The sequence below is a fragment of the Anneissia japonica genome, unplaced genomic scaffold, assembly GCF_011630105.1.
Source record: "Anneissia japonica isolate Jap-2015-1 unplaced genomic scaffold, ASM1163010v1 scaffold288284_len1145801_cov181, whole genome shotgun sequence".
NCBI lineage: Eukaryota > Metazoa > Echinodermata > Crinoidea > Comatulida > Comatulidae > Anneissia > Anneissia japonica.
The window spans coordinates 132,991-154,966 of NW_022712730.1; the positions used below are offsets into that span (position 1 = coordinate 132,991).

Consider the following 21,976-nt stretch of genomic DNA (forward strand, 5'->3'; position numbering starts at 1 on the left):
CATTTATATGCAGTTGTACTTCGCAGCACTTCACTTGCAATTTGCAATTTCTAGTCTATAATAAATAGTGTAAAACAGTAAGTGCTTAGACCCATATATGTTCTATGGACAATAAATGGGCAATAAATTTGTTCATTTTTTAAATATGAATAAATATATATACGATTATTATTATTATTATTATTACTATTATTATTATTATTATTATTATTATTATTATTATTATTATTATTATTATTATAAATATGACGGCTGTTTAATTTTAATCATTGCAGGTCCAGTGGGAGAAACGGGACCGCAAGGTAAAGCGTATAATTTTTGTGCCAATAATTTAGTAATAATAAATAATAATAATAATTATTATTATTATTATTATTATTATTATTATTATTATTATTATTATTATTATTATTATTATTATTATTATTATTATTATTATTATTATTATCAGTATCTTCGCCAGGAGATATGTTTTCGTTTAATGATGTTTGCGTGTGTGTAACGCTTTGCTGTTTCAGTTTTTTTCTTGTGTTCGAAATATCTCAAAACGGCTGCACAGACATAATTGAGAACTAGACTTACTATGTCTGTTTTAACAACAAAATATAGGGCTTTTCCCCATCGAGAAATGAAGTTGAAATTGCAACAAAAAAAAGTCTCGAAAAGGTATGAAAAACACGGAAAACCAATATCATTTTAATGAAGTGGAAAAATAGAAGGGGCGGAAAAAAAACATTTCAATGGTAATAGCGAGTTTAACCTATCTGTAACTGGTTTAAGCGCTTTAGAAAACGTAAATTGCGCTCAAATAATTTAATCAACTGTCAACAAAAAATCTTTAAATGGTCCTCATATTCACACCCTACTGCAGATTGTCACCAAAATTGGATCATTTCTTCATTTCAACATGAAAAACTATTCTGCAAAGTGTCGTTTTCATCCGTCTATAACTGGGACATAATGACCCTCAAATTTACACCCTAACCTGGATCGTCCCCTTCACATACTAATACCTTCCTTGTAACTTGGTTTAAACTTTCCCGAAAGTTTTATTCGGATCAGTTGACCCGTTTTTGAAATATCTGGTCTGGGACGTTTGCCTTTAAATGGTCCTCATGTTCACACCCTACGCCGGATCATCACAAAAATTCAGTCATTTCTTTACTGGATCTTTACAAACTATTATAGAAAGTTACATTTACACCCATTGAAAATTATTTATAGATATATTATGTCTGGGATCTCAAATATTCAAATGACCCTCCAATGTTTAATTTTAATCATTACAGGGGAAAGAGGACCCCATGGAAAGAAAGGTATGGCGTACTTAAAATTTTGTGCCGATAATCTAGGGTGTTAAAATATTAAAACTAAAAAAGCAAGGAAATTTCTCTGGTAGAATGAAAAATCTACACAATCGGGAAACTCCGGGTTCCTGAATAAATTTGAAGATGTCATAACCAACCGGGCTACCTGTGTTTCGTTGTAAATTTCTAATTTAGCATTCGTTTAACAATAATTGAATTTTTTCAAACGAGATTCAACCACCGCTACTTGTGAGGCTTGAAAAGTGAAAAGCTACATTTGGAATACTAAATCTATATAAGCGATACTTCTATCAACGAGCGTATTATTGACAGAGGCCTTATATGTTGCAATACGTACACTTAGGCCTACTACATTGCTTAATGAATCTTACCAAAAGCAAGTTCTGATGCATTCTCGTCACGTACACTATTAGTTATTCTCCTCTCCTAGGTGAACAAGGAGTACAGGGACCGCCTGGCCAACCTGGACCAAAATATGTACCAGGTACCGTACTGTAACTGTGCTTTAATATTATCCGATTCTTGCTGTCATAACTGTGCGGAGTAAGTTGTTAATAGAGCTGTATGTCCTGAAGTGAAATGCAATGAAAGATTTTATTCAAAATTTAGAAATCTATCGATAAATTTCCATTGACTTAACGATTTTCAACTGAATTTACTAATAGGTCTACATACTAATAAAATGTGCCAAATAAAACGTAAACCTATATATAACTTATAAACTTGTATGAAGTTTTGATTGATCAAATAGGTGAAGAACAGATCTTGACGTCATGTGATGCCCTCAAAAAGGCCGGTGTTAAATTTAATGGTGTTTATAAGATTGATCCTGATGGTCCGAATACTGGATTGGATCCGTTCTCGGTTGTATGTGATATGACATCTGATTTGACACTGAGTACGTCATTTCTTACGTTTATTTTGAACGTACATTTAACTTTAGTCGACAAAGAAAAACCTTAAAATCAATTTATCAATCAATGTCACTTAGGCATTTTGAAGTTCGAAGTACTAGGCCTAGACACACCAGGCTGGTAGGCTGATATTTTTATTTTACAGTCATGATAAGTGAGAACCTCATGAATATAAATGGACTTTAATAGGCCTACATATCAATGAACTGTTACATTAATACTCATCCCTTAAATATTGCTGCTAAGTTCCAGCAAAACTACAGCTCACGTAAATGTACGTCTCTTGATGAATTGGCAGCTCAAAACCTCTGTAATTTAACAACTTTATACAATGACGATTATGGTATTAATATTATGAATTAATATTAATACCATAATCGTCATTGTATAAAGTTGTTAAATTATGGTATTAATATTAATATTATGAATTTAAAGCATTTATTTTCTTTAATTGTAGTAGGGCCTACCGGAAGTGCATGACATATAGAGAGAATAAAAATGTGACAGAACCATTCGCCGTCAGTCCATGAGCCAAATGGACCACATTTCTGTCGTGTCGATTACATTTCAACAACTTATCATTGGGAACAAAAGTACCGAACACGTTGTCTTACCATTCTGGAGTGTCAATCAAACTTAACCGACCAATCAGAACAGCGCTAGAATACGCACGCTTCTCACAAACACACGTGTTGTCCCACAAACGCACGTGTTCGTGTATACTTTAACACTGTCGTCTTGTTGGACCTTAGCAACAAATATCCATGGGGCGGGGCTTAGTGGAAAGGTCCATTTAACAAAATGGCCTTGGAGAGAGCATAGAATGCTTCCTTTTCTATTCAGGTTTCTACTTTTGTTAGGCCTATATTAAAATAACAATAATAGGCTTGAATAAGAAATTAGAATCTATAAGCGTTTAAGTCTGCATTCTTACAGTATATATCTAAAATGTTAACTATTTTTAAATCAAGGTTATACAACAATTCATCACAATAAGGAAGAAGAAGGAATCGTTAACAACGCCGAGGATTCGTTCTCCTTCATAGTTAATATCACCTACGACCTCACGCCAGAACAGATAGCAGCTATCAAAAGCGTGTCATCATCATGTAGACAATTTATTAAGGTTAGCATCTTGGTAGATTCGTTATTTTGATAAAAACTTAGTGTAAAACATTTTTATCAATTATTTCAGCGTTGCCTTGTCTTTTATAAGCCAACCACCCTGTCGTCTAACTCACCCATTCAGGCCCGTAGCTAGACACACTAATGCGGGAGTGTTTGGAACTGAACTGAATTGAACTTAACTGAACTTGTATTTTGTTTTGTTTTGTTTTTTTGTTTGTCTTTTTTTCAAACTAGGCCCCCTATCTTATTTTTACAGTACTAGTATAGGAAAAAAATCTGGAAATAATGACGTCAGGAGGAGTGGAATGTTAGAAGCAGTAATACATGCCAGATGTTTTTATAGACACCTTCTGTTCACCCCCAGCCTGGATGACACTTGCGTCTGAACCTTATGTGCAAAATAGAAATTAGGGACGTTTTGCAAAATGACCTCAAAAAAAAAAAAATTGAAATGTGTATATAATCGGGCAAAAAAGTACCAACAAAGATTTTTCTTTTTTAAATAATGGTATGTGAGGAGGAGATAAAATTCTGAAAATTGCTCTTCTGTCACATTATGTCCCGTTCATATGCAAATTAGCTAAAATATAGGTTTGTATTTGTATTCTTGTTTATTAACCCTCCTATTATTGGCGAGTTTATTTTGCTGTTGGTTGTGGTTTTAAATAAATAAATAAAAATAAAAATAATTTAGGGACAAAAGTATAGGGTTCGATATCTTTGTAACCAGTGGTCACAGAAACTTTGTTTTAAATAGTTCAGAATATGCATGTTTCTATGCTTTAATGCAACATTTGTTTCAAATTGACTGGAAATATCAGATTTGAACTATGACGCTATTTTTCCACGATTTCCATATCTCCAAAACTCCTGCTATAGAGAATTCATTTTGGTCTTAAATTGGTCGAATACATGTTTCTATTCACTGTAATACAACGAGGAGAATAAATTCTAAAAATCAAACCTCGGTCATGTCACGTTCATATGCAAATTAGCTAAAATATGCGAATTCGGGGTTAAATTATGAGTTTCTATCTTTGGAACAACTGGTTGCAGAAACCTGTTTAGAATTTTCATGTTGTATTTGTTTCAATGCTCCAGAAAATGACCCAACATCACATTTGAACTATGACATGTACTTCAGAATTTTCCTATCTTGGAGACTACTGTACATGAAGAATTGATTTTGGTCTCAAATTGTATAACAACTTTAAATACATTCACTATAACGAATAATTTTGTAAAAAGAGCCACTTGAGTTTTATTCTAGACCTTGGACCTAGCAGGTCACTTTGTATTTCCTTGTAACTTCTAAATGACGAATATAACCTGGTATTTGTATCCGAACAAATGTTTTATTTTAGGCTGTATTATGTTTCTATTTCCTCCAATGAAGGTATTTATGGGATAGAAGATCGGATTTAAAAACAGGTTAAATGCGTTGTTGCTTTAGTAATACATATTTTTTCCTTAGGTTTTAAATTTAATTCCTTTTATATATTTTTATAATGCTCTGTATATATACTGTCTCTTATACACATCTAGATGTGTATAAGAGACAGAATTGTAGTAGGGCCTACCGGAAGTGCATGACATATAGAGAGAATAAAAATGTGACAGAACCATTCGCCGTCAGTCCATGAGCCAAATGGACCACATTTCTGTCGTGTCGATTACATTTCAACAACTTTTCAATGTCACAAATTTTGATGTGTGACCCTAATCACAGGTATTAGTAGCTAAATTGGTATGGAGCATCTATTGATGACAATTGCAGATAAAAATACTTTTGAGAGAAATATGTCAAAATCGGAATTTGAACCCAGGACCTTCGGTTATCGTTCGGATACTCCACTTAGCTAAGAGGTCATGTGGTATAGAATCTTAAGTTTCCCCATTAGGAAAAGTTTTTCTTAAGGTATTTAATGTAATATTTGATAGTGTGAACCGAGCATTGCATGTGACCCACTTACTCTATCCACTGATCATAGATGTCTTATCATCATAAACATACGTTACTATGTTTTTATCAACTTGTTAGGTAGGCTTACTTTCAGTGGCGTAGCTAGGGGGTCAAGAGAGGGCACGTGCCCTGGGAGCCAGGTTTGTGGGGCGCTGAAATGGGAGAATAAGTGTAAAAAATAAGCACTTTTTGGAAAATCACGACGAAATTGATGTACAGTAATCAGTATGTCGCCAGGCATGAATTGTTTTCCAGTTAATGATAAGAATCTTAATGTAGTTGTTTTTATTGGAAAATTTATAGATTCTGATTTCTTTTTTTAGTCCATTTCGGCCGTTTTCTCTTGTTTTTTTATCCTATTCTGTAATGACTACATGACTAGAGCTCATCCTGCCATATCTCAAAGCCACGATGGGAAAAGCGAGACTATCTGCTTTGACACTGTAGCAGTTTCATACCACTATTATCAAACATGGTGTGTGTCTTTTTAGAGAATTTTCACTTAACTTTAATTATTTAACCATCTTTGTATATAAAGTACAACGACCTCATATATCTTCACATGGTAAGGTCGTTTAGACAACTACCTAAGACCCCCTTAAAGATAATAAATATAAGCAGTCTGCATTTTTTTTGGAATGTGGTCACTCCCTTGGCATAAAATAAGGCCACTGTAATTCTCAATTGCTATTGGTCATAGGGAGTGATTGGTGATGCCATATATATCACAACTATCTGAACCTTTGGTACTCAGTTGAATTACACCTTTTGATAAACAGTACGTCTTTATTGTTTCAACTTGTATATTCTTTATTGTTTGCCGATCTACACCTTAAGTGTTTTTTATCTACCATACGCTTTTCACTTGGAAATAAATTGTACAGTTTTATGTTATTAGTTTGTTGTTTATCTATCGTTACGTTTACAACTACTAAAACACTACTTAGACTGAGCGTGATGAAGTAGACAACATTGCTAACTTTGATCATGTTATTAACTTATTTACTGATTCAAAAGCACACGAAATTCAGTGGCAAGTTTAAACCATGTTAAAAATTCAGCAACTTACAAGACTCTACTATAAGTTAAATTTAGAGAATAAGAATACTAAGCTGTATGCAATAAATATAACAGCCTTACAAATTAGGATAATGGTAAAGTTGTATACAAAGTTCAGAACATCGTCATGCAGTTTCAATGTAAGAAACGGTGTGGCGCCAGGCCTCCTTCGGGGATATCTGTACCCCAACCCCGTCGGGGAGAAAAACCATAATTCGTTGGGGAGAAAACAAATATATATATTTATTTTGTACATATTAGTAGACTCTAAAATAGATTAAATAAGCCTTTGAAAGATTGTCAAAAATCTTAGGGGGCGTCACCCCCAGCCCACTTTCGGAAGATTTTAAGCGACGCTTGATCACGCCCACTTTGCTTTCGTCAAGGAAATTTCCCCCCGCGTCGGTGCATGGCCGCTTCCCCCTCCCCCCATCACGGACCTCGGACCCCTCTCGGGCAAATCCTTGCGGCACCCTTGGTAAGAAAGAACATAATATGAGAGCTAGAATAATAATAGCCTATTCGGGTTTAAATAATGTTATTTAGACAGTGCATGATATGGACCTACGGTACGGATATGCTTAAAGTATATACAACCAATATCAATTTATTTCAAAATATTATAATTGTAATTGGAGGGGGGGGGGGGTGAGGCGCAATTTTCTACTCTTTCCTCCGGGCGCCAAAACCTCTAGCTACGCCACTGCCTACTTTAGAACCCAAGTTTTCTGACTTTATAAATGATCCACACTTAGCCATATTTATATTATCTTAACTTGCCACGTCTTCTTTCTGATGTTTGGTTTTTTTCCCCATAGTAAATTCTAATATGTAATTTACCAGCTAAAACGACTGTTAGTACCAGCAAAGACACAACCTTTATCATATTACGTAATATGATATATGTATAGATATAGATATAGGTATAAATATAGATAGTGCATATAGGCAGTTTCACAGAAAATGGAAACGCCATCGTGACATTTTCGAGGAAAATAGAACACAGAAGATTTAGGCCAAACTGTGTGGAGCAAAAGATATATCAATGTTTTGAAAAAGGGTTGTGATAAGATAGTCAAATTGTATTTCAAAATACACATTTTTGTATTTTAATACCCAACAACAAATCATATTCCATTGAAACGGTCGAACATATTTTTGACATACTTTTGGATCAATGACCTTCAGTAATTGCTGCAATAAAATCCAACATTACAAATTTTTTAATGTATTTTCTTACTATGTATATTCACTAATTGGATAAACATTGAAAAATAAAACATAGATTTCCTTTTAGGAATATTGAGCCACTTTGAACTTTCTGATTTTTTTGACATACAAATCTTACAAGCATTATAAAAACCATCAAATTGCATATTTTTAAAATAAATAAATGCTTTCATTTTTCTTTCTAGTGTTTTATCTTATTAGTTTCTATTAGGCCTAATTACTTCTTATAGAAACATTATTGTCATGTCACACTTTTGAATAGTGTATTATGGCTAGAAAGTACGTCAATTTATCTCCTTTTGTTACTGCAAATTGTATGACATTGAAATTTTTTAAATAGGTATACTCATTTATATGATTTAATTATATACATGTAAAAATATTTCATTTTAAACATTGAATAGCATCTTTGGTCATACCACAAGATCAGTGGTTATATCTTGCTAACAAGTATTGTCTGAGGCGTGTCCATTATTAACTGTGAAATTGCCCATATACTATCTGAGTTTTTCTCACTTCACTGACTCGTCACTGATAAAGTTTTATAAGCTACGTAGTTTATGGAATATTACATAATTATTAATAATTTTTTCTAAATAGTTCTAATTTTCCCATTCTTTCATATCATATTCCATTTCCATTATATAAATTCGAAACCATTCATTTTCCTTCATTTCGTTTCTTTTTTTTTTATTCATTCATTTCTTTTCTTCATTTATATTTTTTTCATTTTTATTTCATTACATGTGAATGTTGGTGTAATAGGCCATAACCACGCCTACATATGAGTACATCACATATTTCTCACATAAAATTCTTCCAACAAGAATGAGGCTAGTCAGTTACGATAATGAATATGACAGGGAAGCGTTATATCACATTCGCAGCAAACCAGGCGCGGATACGGCACATAAATACACCATTGAGGCTAATAACAGGCCAATAAAATAATCAATTCTTTATCTTATCTATTTCACAGTATGCATGCGTTGGGTCTAAGTTTTTACAAGAAGGTCTGCATCATACTTGGGTCTCCGTTGGTGGCATTCCTATGATGAACTGGGGAGCTCCAACAGGAACTATAGGGTGTGCGTGCTCGATAACGAGTAAGTTCAAATCAACTTGTGTAGCCTGCATGGGCATTCTGTATCCAAACTGATATATCTCACTATTTACGATTGCAGTAAAATGACAAGTCGACTCTCCATCCATGACACTACGCTCAGATTATACCATAATCGGACCTTCACAAAGAATTTCGCTTGTGTCATAGAACAAGATACTTTACCTACTTTTGTTTCTCTCCACCCAGAAGTATTAGTGGGTACCTTAGGTACAAATACCCGTGCCGGGGCCAGTACGCTGATTAGGGAGTTTGTTTTCAATGCACGACGTTAACCTTAACTTTCACAGACGACCCGTTAGTTACGGGTATGCGCATGCGTATTTCGATTCGTTTACAAAAGGGGCGGAGCTATCGCGCTGCATGGGGGTACTAACGTGAAAGTTAATGTTAACGTCGTGCATCGAAAACTCCCTATTAACTGCTACAATTACGGTATGCAATAAACGCATACGGTACAGGTCATAACATAGTGCTTGTTATAAAGTTATCACTATTAATACCATCATTACTATCATGTCACCTTTACTATATTTATTAATAAACATATGCTCTATAGTCAGATTAAAAAAATAATTGTCAAAGTATATAAAGAATACATCCACTCCAATGCGAATGTACTGTCATCTAGAGTACAAATGTTATACAATTACCATTGTGCTTTACAGGCCGAAGATTTTCGCAAAGAATAGGTTTACCATTACCGATTTTGATGTTCGAAATATCAATTTTGAATTATTATATTTCAGGAACATGTGACGACCCCACTAGGCTATGTAATTGTGACGTCAACGATAGTGTGCCACGTCAGGATCATGGCTACCTTACCGATAAAGCAACATTACCTGTCTCGCAGCTTCGTTTTGGCGATACTGGATCTAAAGGAGAGAAAGGTGTCTACACTCTTGGACCATTGCAATGTACCTAAGTCGTACTCTACTAACAAAATACCAATAATGATGGTATTTCGAATAATAAATTACTAATTTTAATTACTGATGATACAGTAACTATCTTTTTGCATATGTGAAATTTGTACTTTTAATTGCGAAATACAACAAGTAATAAAGATCTAGAAGATATCTAGAACACAATATATTTATCATAATGTATCTTGCTGTCTCTTATACACATCTAAAGTTACACACAACATAGGTTTACGTCGATTGACCATGGATATGGACATGCGCAGTACATACACACAACATAGGTTTACGTCGATTGACCATGGATATGGACATGCGCAGTACATACACACAACATAGGTTTACGTCGATTGACCATGGATATGGACATGCGCAGTACATACACACAACATAGGTTTACGTCGATTGACCATGGATATGGACATGCGCAGTACATACACACAACATAGGTTTACGTCGATTGACCATGGATATGGACATGCGCAGTACATACACACAACATAGGTTTACGTCGATTGACCATGGATATGGACATGCGCAGTACATACACACAACATAGGTTTACGTCGATTGACCATGGATATGGACATGCGCAGTACATACACACAACATAGGTTTACGTCGATTGACCATGGATATGGACATGCGCAGTACATACACACAACACAGGTTTGCGTCGATTGACCATGGATATGGACATGCGCAGTACATACACACAACACAGGTTTACGTCGATTGACCATGGATATGGACATGCGCAGTACATACACACAACATAGGTTTACGTCGATTAACCATGGATATGGACATGCGCGTTCAAACTACGAATTGGCTTATTTCGTGAGGAAATGTTTTCTTCTTTATTGTATAGGCAAAAAAAAAAAAAATATTATACAATAGGAGCCAAGAAATAGACAAGTCTAATCGAGCTTGGCCCCTTTCTTAACTAGCCCCCTTAGCCCCAATAAATAAAATTGAATAAAATAAATATATAAATAAAATAATGAAAATAAATAAATAAATAAATGTTTAAGAATGAACTTCTAATTGTCAATTTATGCCAATTTTAAAAGCCTTATTTAAATATCGTTAATTTTAGTTATATATAGCTTAATTGTAAAATATTATTTATAGGCAGTTGTGATTGATCATAAAACATAAAACTGGTCATGTTATAACCATTTAGATACTATTACAGTATATTTATAATGTATGATGCTTTTCCTTCCCAAACATTTTTAGGGAAACTCAAGTTGTGATTTCCAAATCTAGCCGCGAGCGATGCTTAATAGTAGATTGAACATCGAATGCGTTAAAATCTACAGTGCTGTGTATACTGTAGCAATGGGGGCGGGGATCCCGCGTCCCCCGTCGGAGAGAATAACCACAATTTTTAGGGAGAATAAAATTAAACGTATTCATTAGATATTATTATGAAACTCTAAAATCGATTACACCTTTCAAATCCCTAAATTGTCATAGTTTCGTAAAGCTCACCACTTCCAAAAATGTTAAACGACGCCCGACAAACGCCCGCTTCACTCTCGTCAGGAATGTCACCCCTACCCTTTTCAGAGACTTAGATCCCCACCCTCGTTTGGCAAATCCTGGCACCACCCTTGTTTAAAAATGACATGTTCTAACGGTTTTTACCTTGATCTTCCTTAGTTTATTTTGTAAGCAGTAAATGAGAAAACTTTTAAAAATTGTAGCACTCTTGTTCTTTTCATGTTATTTTGATACAACTTATATTACATCCATTAAAGTATAACCTTATAAAACAAGTTAAGCCAGGTACCCACTGCACCATACGATCGTCAAGAGCGTAACGCCGACGCGCGTGCGACGGATCGTTGTTAATGGCGATCCGTTCAGAGTGCCACCGAAAATCAGCAGACGGCGCACAGTGGGCCAGGGCGAAATCAAAGTGTGCCAAAAGTCCATTTTGGTGACTATGGCTTTTAAACTTTTTCACATGATTGAAGATGGGTATACCCTGGTGAATCTATCCTGAAAATATTTTACATTTAAACGAATATTAAGGGTAGTATTTTTCAACAAATGTAGGAAATTTCTCTATAAATATTTCAAATGCTATAATTGACTATATTATACCAAAACACGTTTTTTTTTCTTACAGAAAATTCGGAATTACTTCAAAATGTACACGTTTCTTGTATATAAATTGGGGAACACAAATATATGTTTTGGTTTAAATTTGAAGTTTAACAAATAACAAATCGTTGTTTAAACGACAGAAAAAATATTTTAAAATCTATTTTTAGAATAGTAGGAGAGAAAGTTTAGATTCATGTGGATTCATGCTTTAATTTTTACATCACCATCTTCAGTATAGCCTTAGCTTTATGATGGTACCAAATTTAGCTGCTACTTTTTGCAACTTCGCGAGCTAGACGAGCTTTTATCAGTCTTGTTTTCGTACATTTGAGACACAATTTAATTAGAGCAAACCGCAAATCAGAGGGATGTACGCTCGTCTACTCAACCAGTTCATGCAAAGCGTGGAAAAAGCACTCCAAAAATTGACAAACTACTCCTGATTTAACAGTAGCAAATCTTCTAATATTTTGTTGCTGTTTAGAATACTTTATTAAATTTTGAGCAGTCTAATAATCCAAATATCATATATCATAATGAAGATGATATCTACAAGCAGGCCTATATCTAGGCGTCAACTGTTTTTAACTTTATTCAAAGACATCCAGACTTTGAAAGCTGCCTGTTTCAACTTAAGGAGAGGTAAGCTACTACGCGAGTAGTAACGACCTTCCCAGCAAACAATAATACGTTATGATAACGTGACAATAACGTTACAGTTTTGTGTTGAAAACTTTATTTTGTAGAACCATAAATACGTACTGAACATAATTTCACAACGTTTACACGTTCCTACAACGTTGTGTACAACGTTATTTTGTGACATACCTAACCACAACATTGACCAAGAACGTTATAAGAACGTAACGTGTTTGCCGTGTTTCTAAAGAAAATAACTCGTGGCTAGACAACAGGATTCCATTTTCTGATGAAGTTATTAATGTTTTGACACAAAACAGAGATATTCACACCAGCAGAAAACCCACAAGACTTAAAAACAACCCAAACCGGGACGTCCTACCGAAGTATGGAGGATCATTCCAGAGTTCGCACAAGGGTAAAGTACAAGAGATGTTGACATAATGTACGCACTGAACGTATTTATTCAGCATTGCAAGGGGCGTTCAAGAAGAATCGATTTTAGAGTCTACTAATATGTAGAAAATACATACACATTTTATTTCTCCCTGACGAATTGTAGTTTATCTCCCCAACGCCGGGGGTGGGGGAGCTCTCCTCGACGGGGACCCTTCCTTTCCCCTTCCCCTCCCCACCCCTGCTGGCGTCACCCTGAGGTGCAAACCGGAATCGTTCACGACAGATGACAGATGTAGCTCCATAGTAAAATGAGACTCCCCCTTACACCAAAATAAGAGTAGCAAAAAAACATTGCTATCCTGGTGGTACAGTATACCTGTCAAAGAGGACAGGAAAAGTTCCTCTTCAAAGCCTCCTCGTTCACACTGCACTGAGAATTATAAAAAGAAACATAAAACGACCATTATCGATACTTTTACAATATAGGCCTAATATGATTGAGGACGGAATTAATATATCATGACATCAAGTTGGTATAGGCCTAATGTCTGATAATTCCATGGAATCTCAGATGCAAACACATTTTACATTTAAAAAATGTAAAATTAGGTTGTCTGGTATTATAATGAATTTTGATTTCGACTTCGATTCCAATTTATATTAAAAAAAACATTTATATTCATTGTAAAATTAACAATAAAAATGTTAATGTTGGCCTATGCCTAAAACACTTTTGACACTGTCCAATTAGAAAAATGTATTTTGATGACATCATGGAAAATACAAAAAGTTTCCCACAGAGGTTTTTTGTCCCAAACCTCCTTAAACATTTCAAAAATCATTGCAATATCAACTTGTTTTGATATTACAATGAAAACTGACATCGCCCAATCAGAAAACAGTACAAAAATGACGTCATATAGATTTGAAAATGTTTTTATTGAATTCTACGGGTATAAAAACCTCTAGATAATTCTTGTATTCGCTTAGATTTGCTTCTGTATTGAGTAATTAATTTTGGCACACTTTGCCTTCAGTCTGGCCCACTGTGCGGCGGCGTCGCGTCGTGTAGCATTCACATGGAGATGAGTTGGATTCGTCGTACGACCGACGTAGTGAGTGTCCCGTTTATTTTTTTTTTTTATTTTATTTCAAACATCATCCAACAGCTAGGCCAGTAAAACAAATTAAACTGAAAATTTTAAACATTTTAAAGATAAGCCTATGTTGCATATAAAAACATTACAAAAAGGGACGGAAAAAACATGATATCGATTATATAAAAATATAATGAAAATACAGTACATAGTACACACAATTAGAATATTCAAAATTTAGAAATATCATTGCATAGTTTACATAAAAATTGTTCTCGCGCTGTTGTCAATACATTTAACAAAAGTCTTTCCTAATTAAAAAGATGACATTTTCATGCCTGCTTATCAAAAAGTTGTTCTATGGCTACAAAATGTTTTGACGATATGAGTGCAAATTTAGATTTAACGGCAATGAATTTTTAGGATAGGGCCTATTCGTTTTAGGTATTAGGCCTACTGTAAAAGAACATTGTTATTTTTAGAATAACTATAGTGGTGTTGGGATAAGCCTTATTCCAGGTCACCCATTTCAACTAATGTTATTGTAACACTCAAATAAGGAAGTGAAAAGATACGAGTGTTTCCGTAGGTACCAGCCAGAAACGTCCTCACCTACCTCAAACGCATAAATGCAATATAAGTCATTTGGAAACTAGCGCTCATTGAGATTGCATTGAAGTAGCCTAAGCATCAAATCATCTTCGTGTGTTCCATAGAAATGCTACACAATCGCTACAGCGTTTTCACTCAATCTGCAATCTTTGCTATGCGTACGGTAGCGGCTGTCTCGGACGCAATCGGGAAGTCTCGGGAACAATCAGGAACGCTGATTCAGCGTCGCCAAAGGATTTGGTGATAGCGTTTAGCGGTTTTTATGGAAACCAAGTTTAAACCCCGCCCCTTCAATATTGTCCCCGACGAGGGTCCTTTGACTCCTCGACCCCTACAGTGCCGCCTCTGTTAAAGCCTTGTTTTCTTAAAATCGCTACACAATCTACAGCGTTTTCACTTGCAAACCTTGCACTGCGTAGTTGTCCCCGACGCAATCCGGAACGCTCCCTGATTCAACTGACCAATCAGCGTCGCCAAAGGAGTCGGCGATAGCGTGCAGCGATTTTTATGGAGTGGAGTTGAATAGCTCAGTGGTTAAGATGCTTGTTTTCTGATCCAAATGTCCTGGGTTCAATTCCTGTCACTGCAGGACTTTTTCTCAGGACAAAACAACTTCACTGATAAAAGCATCACATTATTTCATTTATTTAAAGAGGGCCCCTGAATATCAGCCGCCCTTGTAAGATACGCTGGGAGTATCACCCTATATAAATATGGAAAACCAGGCTTAAGCCCCGCCCCTTTATTGTTGCTAAGTTCCAACAAAATGACAGCGTAAACACGCATAACTCCCGCGATGTTTTGAGACTTACCCCGGTATTCTTAAAACAAACTTAGTCGTAATTTGAGCTAAAACTTAAAAATTACGTCATTTCGTATTTAAATGACGCGAACCTCGACTAAAATGATACCTCCGGAGGCCGATTTTTTTAGTCAGCCTAGGGTCGGGCTAAATCGCCGACTTGAAATATTTACCCCACTAAAAACGTGTTTTTGTAACTCACGATAAAGTGAAACGAATAAAAACGATTGTATACGCAGGTTTGATATATCTTCGGTGTGTTAAACAATAGAGACATCAAGTTTAGCTTCCAAAAGGAGAAATTAACATGTTTTGTTCTAGCCACATGCGATAGTTCCTGATTTGCACGAAATCCCCTCGGGTTGCGATCATCTAGCTTCACCATAACAACAACAAAGATGGCGCCGCCCTCGCTCAGGCCATAGAAAGCAAATTTTCAGTGACTGTTTATCGTAATATGTTAACAACTAATATAGTTATTATTATAGAAAATTAATTAAGCGAATGATGGTCTATTATGAATTATGAGGAAATACGTTTTTGAACCACAAACGGCAGCTTAATATTCACCCGCGTTACCGGATCTCTAAAATTTCGTCTGCTGTTAAAGTTAGCCCTTTTCATTGGTTAGTTTGATAGTCGCGGCTTGCCAGTCGACTGCGGTTGAACTAAAACTAGGACTTGATTTAGTCGTAGTTAAAACTTCGACTACGTTGTTTGTGAATACTAATCGAAGTTAAAGTTGCAACTAAAGTTCGACTAAAGTTAGTTTTTAGAATACGGACGTAAGGCAATTCAAGACGGAAATTGTTGGCGTGTCGACGAATGGCTGTTTTGAGATGCTTAATTGTTGAAGATATGAGCTGAACATAAAATTCCTTCATTCCTGTTTTTATTTCAAACATCATCCAAAGGCCGTTTGTCAAAAGGCCTTGGTGGCAACGGGCCTAGGGTGGCAAAAGGCCGGGTGGCAACGGGCCGGGTGGCTAAAGGCCGGGTAGCAACGGGCCTAGGGTGGTAACGGGCCGGGTGGCAACGGGCCGCGTGTGGCAAAAGGCTGGGTGGCAAAAAGTCGGGTGACAACGGGCCGGGTGGCAACGGGCCCGGGTGGCAACGGGCTGGAACCTTTCTGGAGTGTCAATCAAACTTAACAAATGACTAATCAGAACAGCGCTAGAATACGCACGCGTGTTACAAACACACGTGTTGTCCCACAAACGCACGTGTTCGTGTATACTTTAACACACTGTCGTCTTGTGGGACCTTAGCAGCAAATATCCATGGGGCGGGGCTTAGTGGAAAAGTCCATTTAACAAAATGGCCTTGGAGAGAGCATAGAATGCTTCCTTTTCTATTCAGGTTTCTACTTTTGTTAGGCCTATGTTAAAATAAGAATGAATAGGCCTATATAGGAAATTAGAATCTATAAAGTTTTTAAGTCTGCCTTCTTACATTATATATCTTTGAAATTTAATTTAAGAACATTTATTAAAAACTATCATTCAAATCAAGGTTATACAACAATTCATCACAATAAGGAGGAAGATGGAGTCGTAAACAACGCGGAGGATTCGTTGTCCTTCATAGTTAATATCACCTACGACCTCACGTCAGAACAGATAGCAGCTATCAAAAACGTGTCATCATCGTGTAGACAATTTATTAAGGTTAGTATCTTCGTAGATATTCGTCATTTGGATAAAAATGTAGTGTAAAACATTTTGATCAATTATTTTAGCGTTGCCTTTTGTCTCCCCCATTCAGGCTCGTAGCTAGACTCATTAATGCGGATGGGGAGGGGGGCTGGGATTAACATTTTCAGTGTGGATCAAGTACAGAAGGGCCACACCTCAGTCCCACCATGTTTAGAACTGAACTGAACGTGGAGAAAAATGAGGTTTTTTCTTTTTTTTTTCTTCTTTTTAAAAATAGGCCCCTATCTTATTTTTACAGTACTAGTCTAGGAAAAAAATTCTGAAAAAAAAAAGGAGGAGTGGAATGTTAGAAGCAGTAATCCATGCCGGGTGTTTTTATTGACACCTTATGATCACCCAAGCCTGGATGACGCTTGTGTCAGAACCTTATATGCAAATAAAAATTAGAGACTTTGCAAAATGACCTCCAAAATATTTGAAATGTACATATAATCTGGCAACAAAGTGCCAACAAAGAATTTTCTTTCTAAATGATGGAATGTGAGGAGGAGATAAAATTCTGAAAATTGCTCTTCTGTCATATTATGTCCCTTTCATATGCAAATTAGCTAAAATATGCAATTTATGGATAAAAGTATAGGGTTCGATATCTTTGTAACCAATTGTCACAGAAACTTAGTTTTAAATAGTTCAGAATATGCATGTTTCTATGTTTTAATGCAACATTTGCTTCAAAATTGACCGGAAATATCAGATTAGAACTATGACCCTATTTTTGCAAGATTTCCATATCGTCAAAAATCCTACCATAGACAATTCATTTTGGTGTCAAATTGGTCGAATACATGTTTCTATTCACTGTAATACAACGAGAAAATTAAATTCTAAAAATCAAATCTCGGTCATATTGTCACGTTCAAATTAGCTAAAATATGCAAATTAGGAGTTTCGACCTTTGCAACAACTGGTTGCAGAAACCTGTTTAGAACTTTCATGTTTAATTTGTTGTCATGCTCCAGAAAATGACTTGAAACATCACATTTGAACTATGACATGTACTTCAGAATTTTCCTATCTTGGAGACCACTGTACAATACATGAAGAATTAATTTTCATCTCAAATTTTATAACAACTTTAAACATTCACTATAACGAATAATTTTGTGAAAAGAGTTTTATTCTTGACCTTTGACCTAGCAGGTCACATTGTATTTCTTTGTAACTTCTAAATGACTAATATAATCTGGTATTTGTATCCGAAAAAATGTGTTTTTTTTTAAATTTTGTATTATGTTTCTATATCCTCCAATGAAGGTATTTATTGGATAGAAGATCGGATTTAAAAACAGGTTAAATGCATTTTTGCTTTAGTAATACATATTTTACATATTTTGTTCTTTGTAACTTCTAAATGACTAATATAATCTGGTATTTGTATCCGAAAAAATATTTTTTTTTTTAAATTTTGTATTATGTTTCTATATCCTCCAATGAAGGTATTTATGGGATAGAAGATCGGATTTAAAAACAGGTTAAATGCATTTTTGCTTTAGTAATACATATTTTACATATTTTGTTCTTATATTTTAAATTTAATTCCTTTTATATACTTTTATAACGCTCTGTATGTATATATATATATATATATATATATATATATATATTGTGTGTGTGTCGGGAAGAACGTATATTGTATGCATGGTTATGTGTACTATGTGCAGTATATTATTTGTTTAGTTAAATTCTTTCATTGGTTTGCTTAAAGTTGTTATTTTCCTCTTTGTTTCTTTAGTTTAAGATTGACAGCACCACTTTCTTGTGTGCTGCCACTGTGGTAAATGGTAAAAGTGTAATGTCAAATAAGTATTATTATTATTATTATTATTAATATTATTATTATTAATATTATTATTATTATTATTATTATTATTATTATTATTATTATTATTATTATTATTATTATATCACAAAATACCAGAAACCCCTTTTCAAAAGCTCTTTCTATACTATCAAGTTTTAGGGTCACAAATTTTGATGTGTGACCCTAATCGCAGGTATTAGTAGCCAAATTGGTATGGAGCATCTATTGATGAAAATTACAGATAAAAATACTTTTGAGAAAAATATGTCAAAATCAGAATTTGAACCTAGGACCTTCTGATTATCGTTCGGATACTCCAGTTAGCTAAGAGGTCAAGTGGTATGAAATCTTAAGTTTCCCCATTAGGAAACGTTGTTCCTAAGGTATTTAATGTAATATATGATAGTGTGAACCGAGCATTGCAAATGACCCACTTACTCTACCACTGATCATAGATGTCTTATAATATCATCATAAACATACGTTACTATGTTGTTATCAACTTGTTAAGTAGGCCTACTTTCAGTGGCGTAGCAAGGGTGGGGGAGATCAAGGGAAGGCAGGTGCCCCGGGCGCCAGGTTTGTGTGGGCTCTGAAATGGGAGAATAAGAGCAAAAAATAAGCACTTTTTAGAAAAACACAAGGAAATTGATGTATGTCGTCAGGCATAAATATTTCCCAGTTAATAATAAGAATCTGAATTTAGTTGTTTTTATTGGTAAATTTATAGATTGTGATTTCTTTTCAGTTTATTTCGACCGTTTTCTTTTGTTTTTATCCTATTCTGTAATGACTACATCACTAAAGCTCATCCTGCCATATCTCAAAAGAAAAAAAGCGAGGCTATTTGCTTTGGCACTACTTAGTATTTAGCGTGATGAAGCAGACAACATTGCTAACTTTGATCATGTTATTAACTTATTTGCTGATCCAAAAGCACACGAAATCCAGTTGCAAGTTTAAACCATGTTAAAAATTGAGCAACTTACAAGACTCTACTATAAGATAAATTTAGAGAATAAGAATATTAAGCTGTATGCAATAAATACAACAGACTTACAAATTATGATAATGGTAAAATTGTATACAAAGTTCCGAACATCGTAATGCAGTTTCAATGTAAGAAACAGGGGTGGCGCCAGGCCCCTTCGGGTATAGCTGCGCCCCAAACACCATCCCCCAACCCCATTCCCCCCGTCGGGGAGAAAAACCATAATTCGTTGGGGAGAAAAAAAATTATGTTTATTTTGTACATAATAGTAGACTCTAAAATAGATTAAATAAGCCTTTGAAACATTGTCAAAAATTTTAGGGGGCGTCCCCCTCCCCCCCCCCCAGCCCACTTTCGGAAGATTTTAAGCAACGCTCGATCACGCCTACTTTGCTCTCGTCAAGGAAATCTTCCCCCTCGTCGAGGCTTACTTCACTCACTCGCCACTGAGGAAGTTTTATAAGTTACTTTCATATATCGTGTTCCATTTCCATTTTATAAATCCAAAACCATTAACTATTTTCCTACTTTTCGTTTCTTTTACTTTAATATTTTTTTCATTCATTCATTTTCTTTTCTTCATTTCTATATTTTTTTTTAATTTTTTATTTCATTACATGTGAATGTTGGTGTAATAGGCCATAACCACGCCTACATGGTTACATCACATATTTTTCACATAAAATTCTTTCAAGAATGGGGCTAGTCAGTTACGGTAATGAATATGACGGGGAAGTGTGATATCACATTCGCAGCAAACTAGGCGCGGATACGGCACATAAATACACCATTGAGGCTAATAACAGACCAATAAAATAATCAATTCTTTATTTTATCTATTTCACAGTATGCATGCATTGGGTCTCTTTTTGGAATTGAAGGTGTGAATCACTATTGGGTCTCAGTTGATGGCATTCCTATGTTGAACTGGGGAGGAGTTCCAACAGGAACTAGGGGGTGTGCGTGCTGGATGACGAGTAAGTTCAAATCAACTTGTGTAGCCTGCATGGGCATTCTGTATCCAAACTGATATATCTCACTATTTACGATTGCAGTAAAATGACAAGTCGACTCTCCATGCATGACACTACGCTCAGATTATACCATAATCGGACCTTCACAAAGAATTTCGCTTGTGTCATAGAACAAGATACTTTACCTACTTTTGTTTCTCTCCACCCAGAAGTATTAGTGGGTACCTTAGGTACAAATACCCGTGCCGTGGCCAGTACGCTGATTAGGGAGTTTTCAATGCACGACGTTAACCTTAACTTTCACAGACGACCCGTTAGTTACGGGTATGCGCATGCGTATTTCGATTCGTTTACAAAAGGGACGGAGCGCTGCATGGGGGTACTAACGTGAAAGTTAATGTTAACGTCGTGCATCGAAAACTCCCTATTAACTGCTACAATTACGGTATGCAATAAACGCATACGGTACAGGTCATAACATAGTGCTTGTTATAAAGTTATCACTATTAATACCATCATTATTATCATGTCACCTTTACTATATTTATTAATAAACATATGCTCTATAGTCAGATCAAAAAAAATAATTGTCAAAGTATATAAAGAATACATCCACTCCAATGCAAATGTACTGTCATCTAGAGTACAAAGGTTATACAATTACCATTGTGCTTTACAGGCCGAAGATTTTCGCAAAGAATAGGTTTACCATTACCGATTTTGATGTTCGAAATATCAATTTTGATTTATTATATTTCAGGAACATGTGACGACCCCAGTAGGCGATGTAATTGTGACGTCAACGATAATGTGCCACGTCAGGATCATGGCTACCTTGCCGATAAAGCAACTTTACCTGTCTCGCAGCTTCGTTTTGGCGATACTGGATCTAAAGGAGAGAAAGGTGTCTACACTCTTGGACCATTGCAATGTACCTAAGTCGTATTTTACTTTAAAAAAATACCAATAATGATTGTATTTAGATTAATCAATTACTAATTCTAATTACTGATTATAACTATCAATATCTTTTTTTATATGTGCGAAATACAACAATAGAAAACAGTAATACAATATCAATATGATATAATAATATGTCAACATTATTTTAAAGTAAGAGTGATAATGATCTAGAAGGTATCCTCTTATACACATCT

At 35.2% G+C, this 21,976-nt stretch overlaps 2 protein-coding genes across 2 annotated transcripts in view; both read left to right on the forward strand.

Moving 5' to 3' along the window:
- LOC117108119 (contactin-associated protein-like 2) overlaps positions 1–9,795 on the forward strand; it is a 31,117-nt gene extending 21,322 nt beyond the window's left edge. The window contains exons 6-11 of the mRNA XM_033250063.1: positions 276–302; positions 1,759–1,812; positions 2,080–2,226; positions 3,214–3,368; positions 8,602–8,728; positions 9,495–9,795. Of these exons, the coding sequence (XP_033105954.1) occupies positions 276–302; positions 1,759–1,812; positions 2,080–2,226; positions 3,214–3,368; positions 8,602–8,728; positions 9,495–9,673 (689 nt within the window). The 3' untranslated portion in view covers positions 9,674–9,795. The remainder of the gene's footprint in view (positions 1–275; positions 303–1,758; positions 1,813–2,079; positions 2,227–3,213; positions 3,369–8,601; positions 8,729–9,494) is intronic.
- Positions 9,796–15,302: 5,507 nt separating this feature from the next.
- On the forward strand, positions 15,303–21,955 carry LOC117108137 (neurexin-4-like). The gene is made up of 4 exons (XM_033250090.1): positions 15,303–15,310; positions 16,819–17,005; positions 20,693–20,822; positions 21,580–21,955. The coding sequence occupies exons 1-4, from the start codon at positions 15,303–15,305 to the stop codon at positions 21,756–21,758; spliced, it is 504 nt and encodes a 167-aa protein (XP_033105981.1). The 3' UTR covers positions 21,759–21,955.
- Positions 21,956–21,976: the final 21 nt, after the last annotated feature.

Excerpts from the sequence above, each read along its gene's own strand:
- LOC117108137 (XM_033250090.1), top strand. Across the intron at positions 17,006-20,692 it reads CGTGTAGACAATTTATTAAG|TATGCATGCATTGGGTCTCT; the intron begins GTTAGTATCTTC and ends TCTATTTCACAG. Across the intron at positions 20,823-21,579 it reads GTGTGCGTGCTGGATGACGA|GAACATGTGACGACCCCAGT; the intron begins GTAAGTTCAAAT and ends ATTATATTTCAG.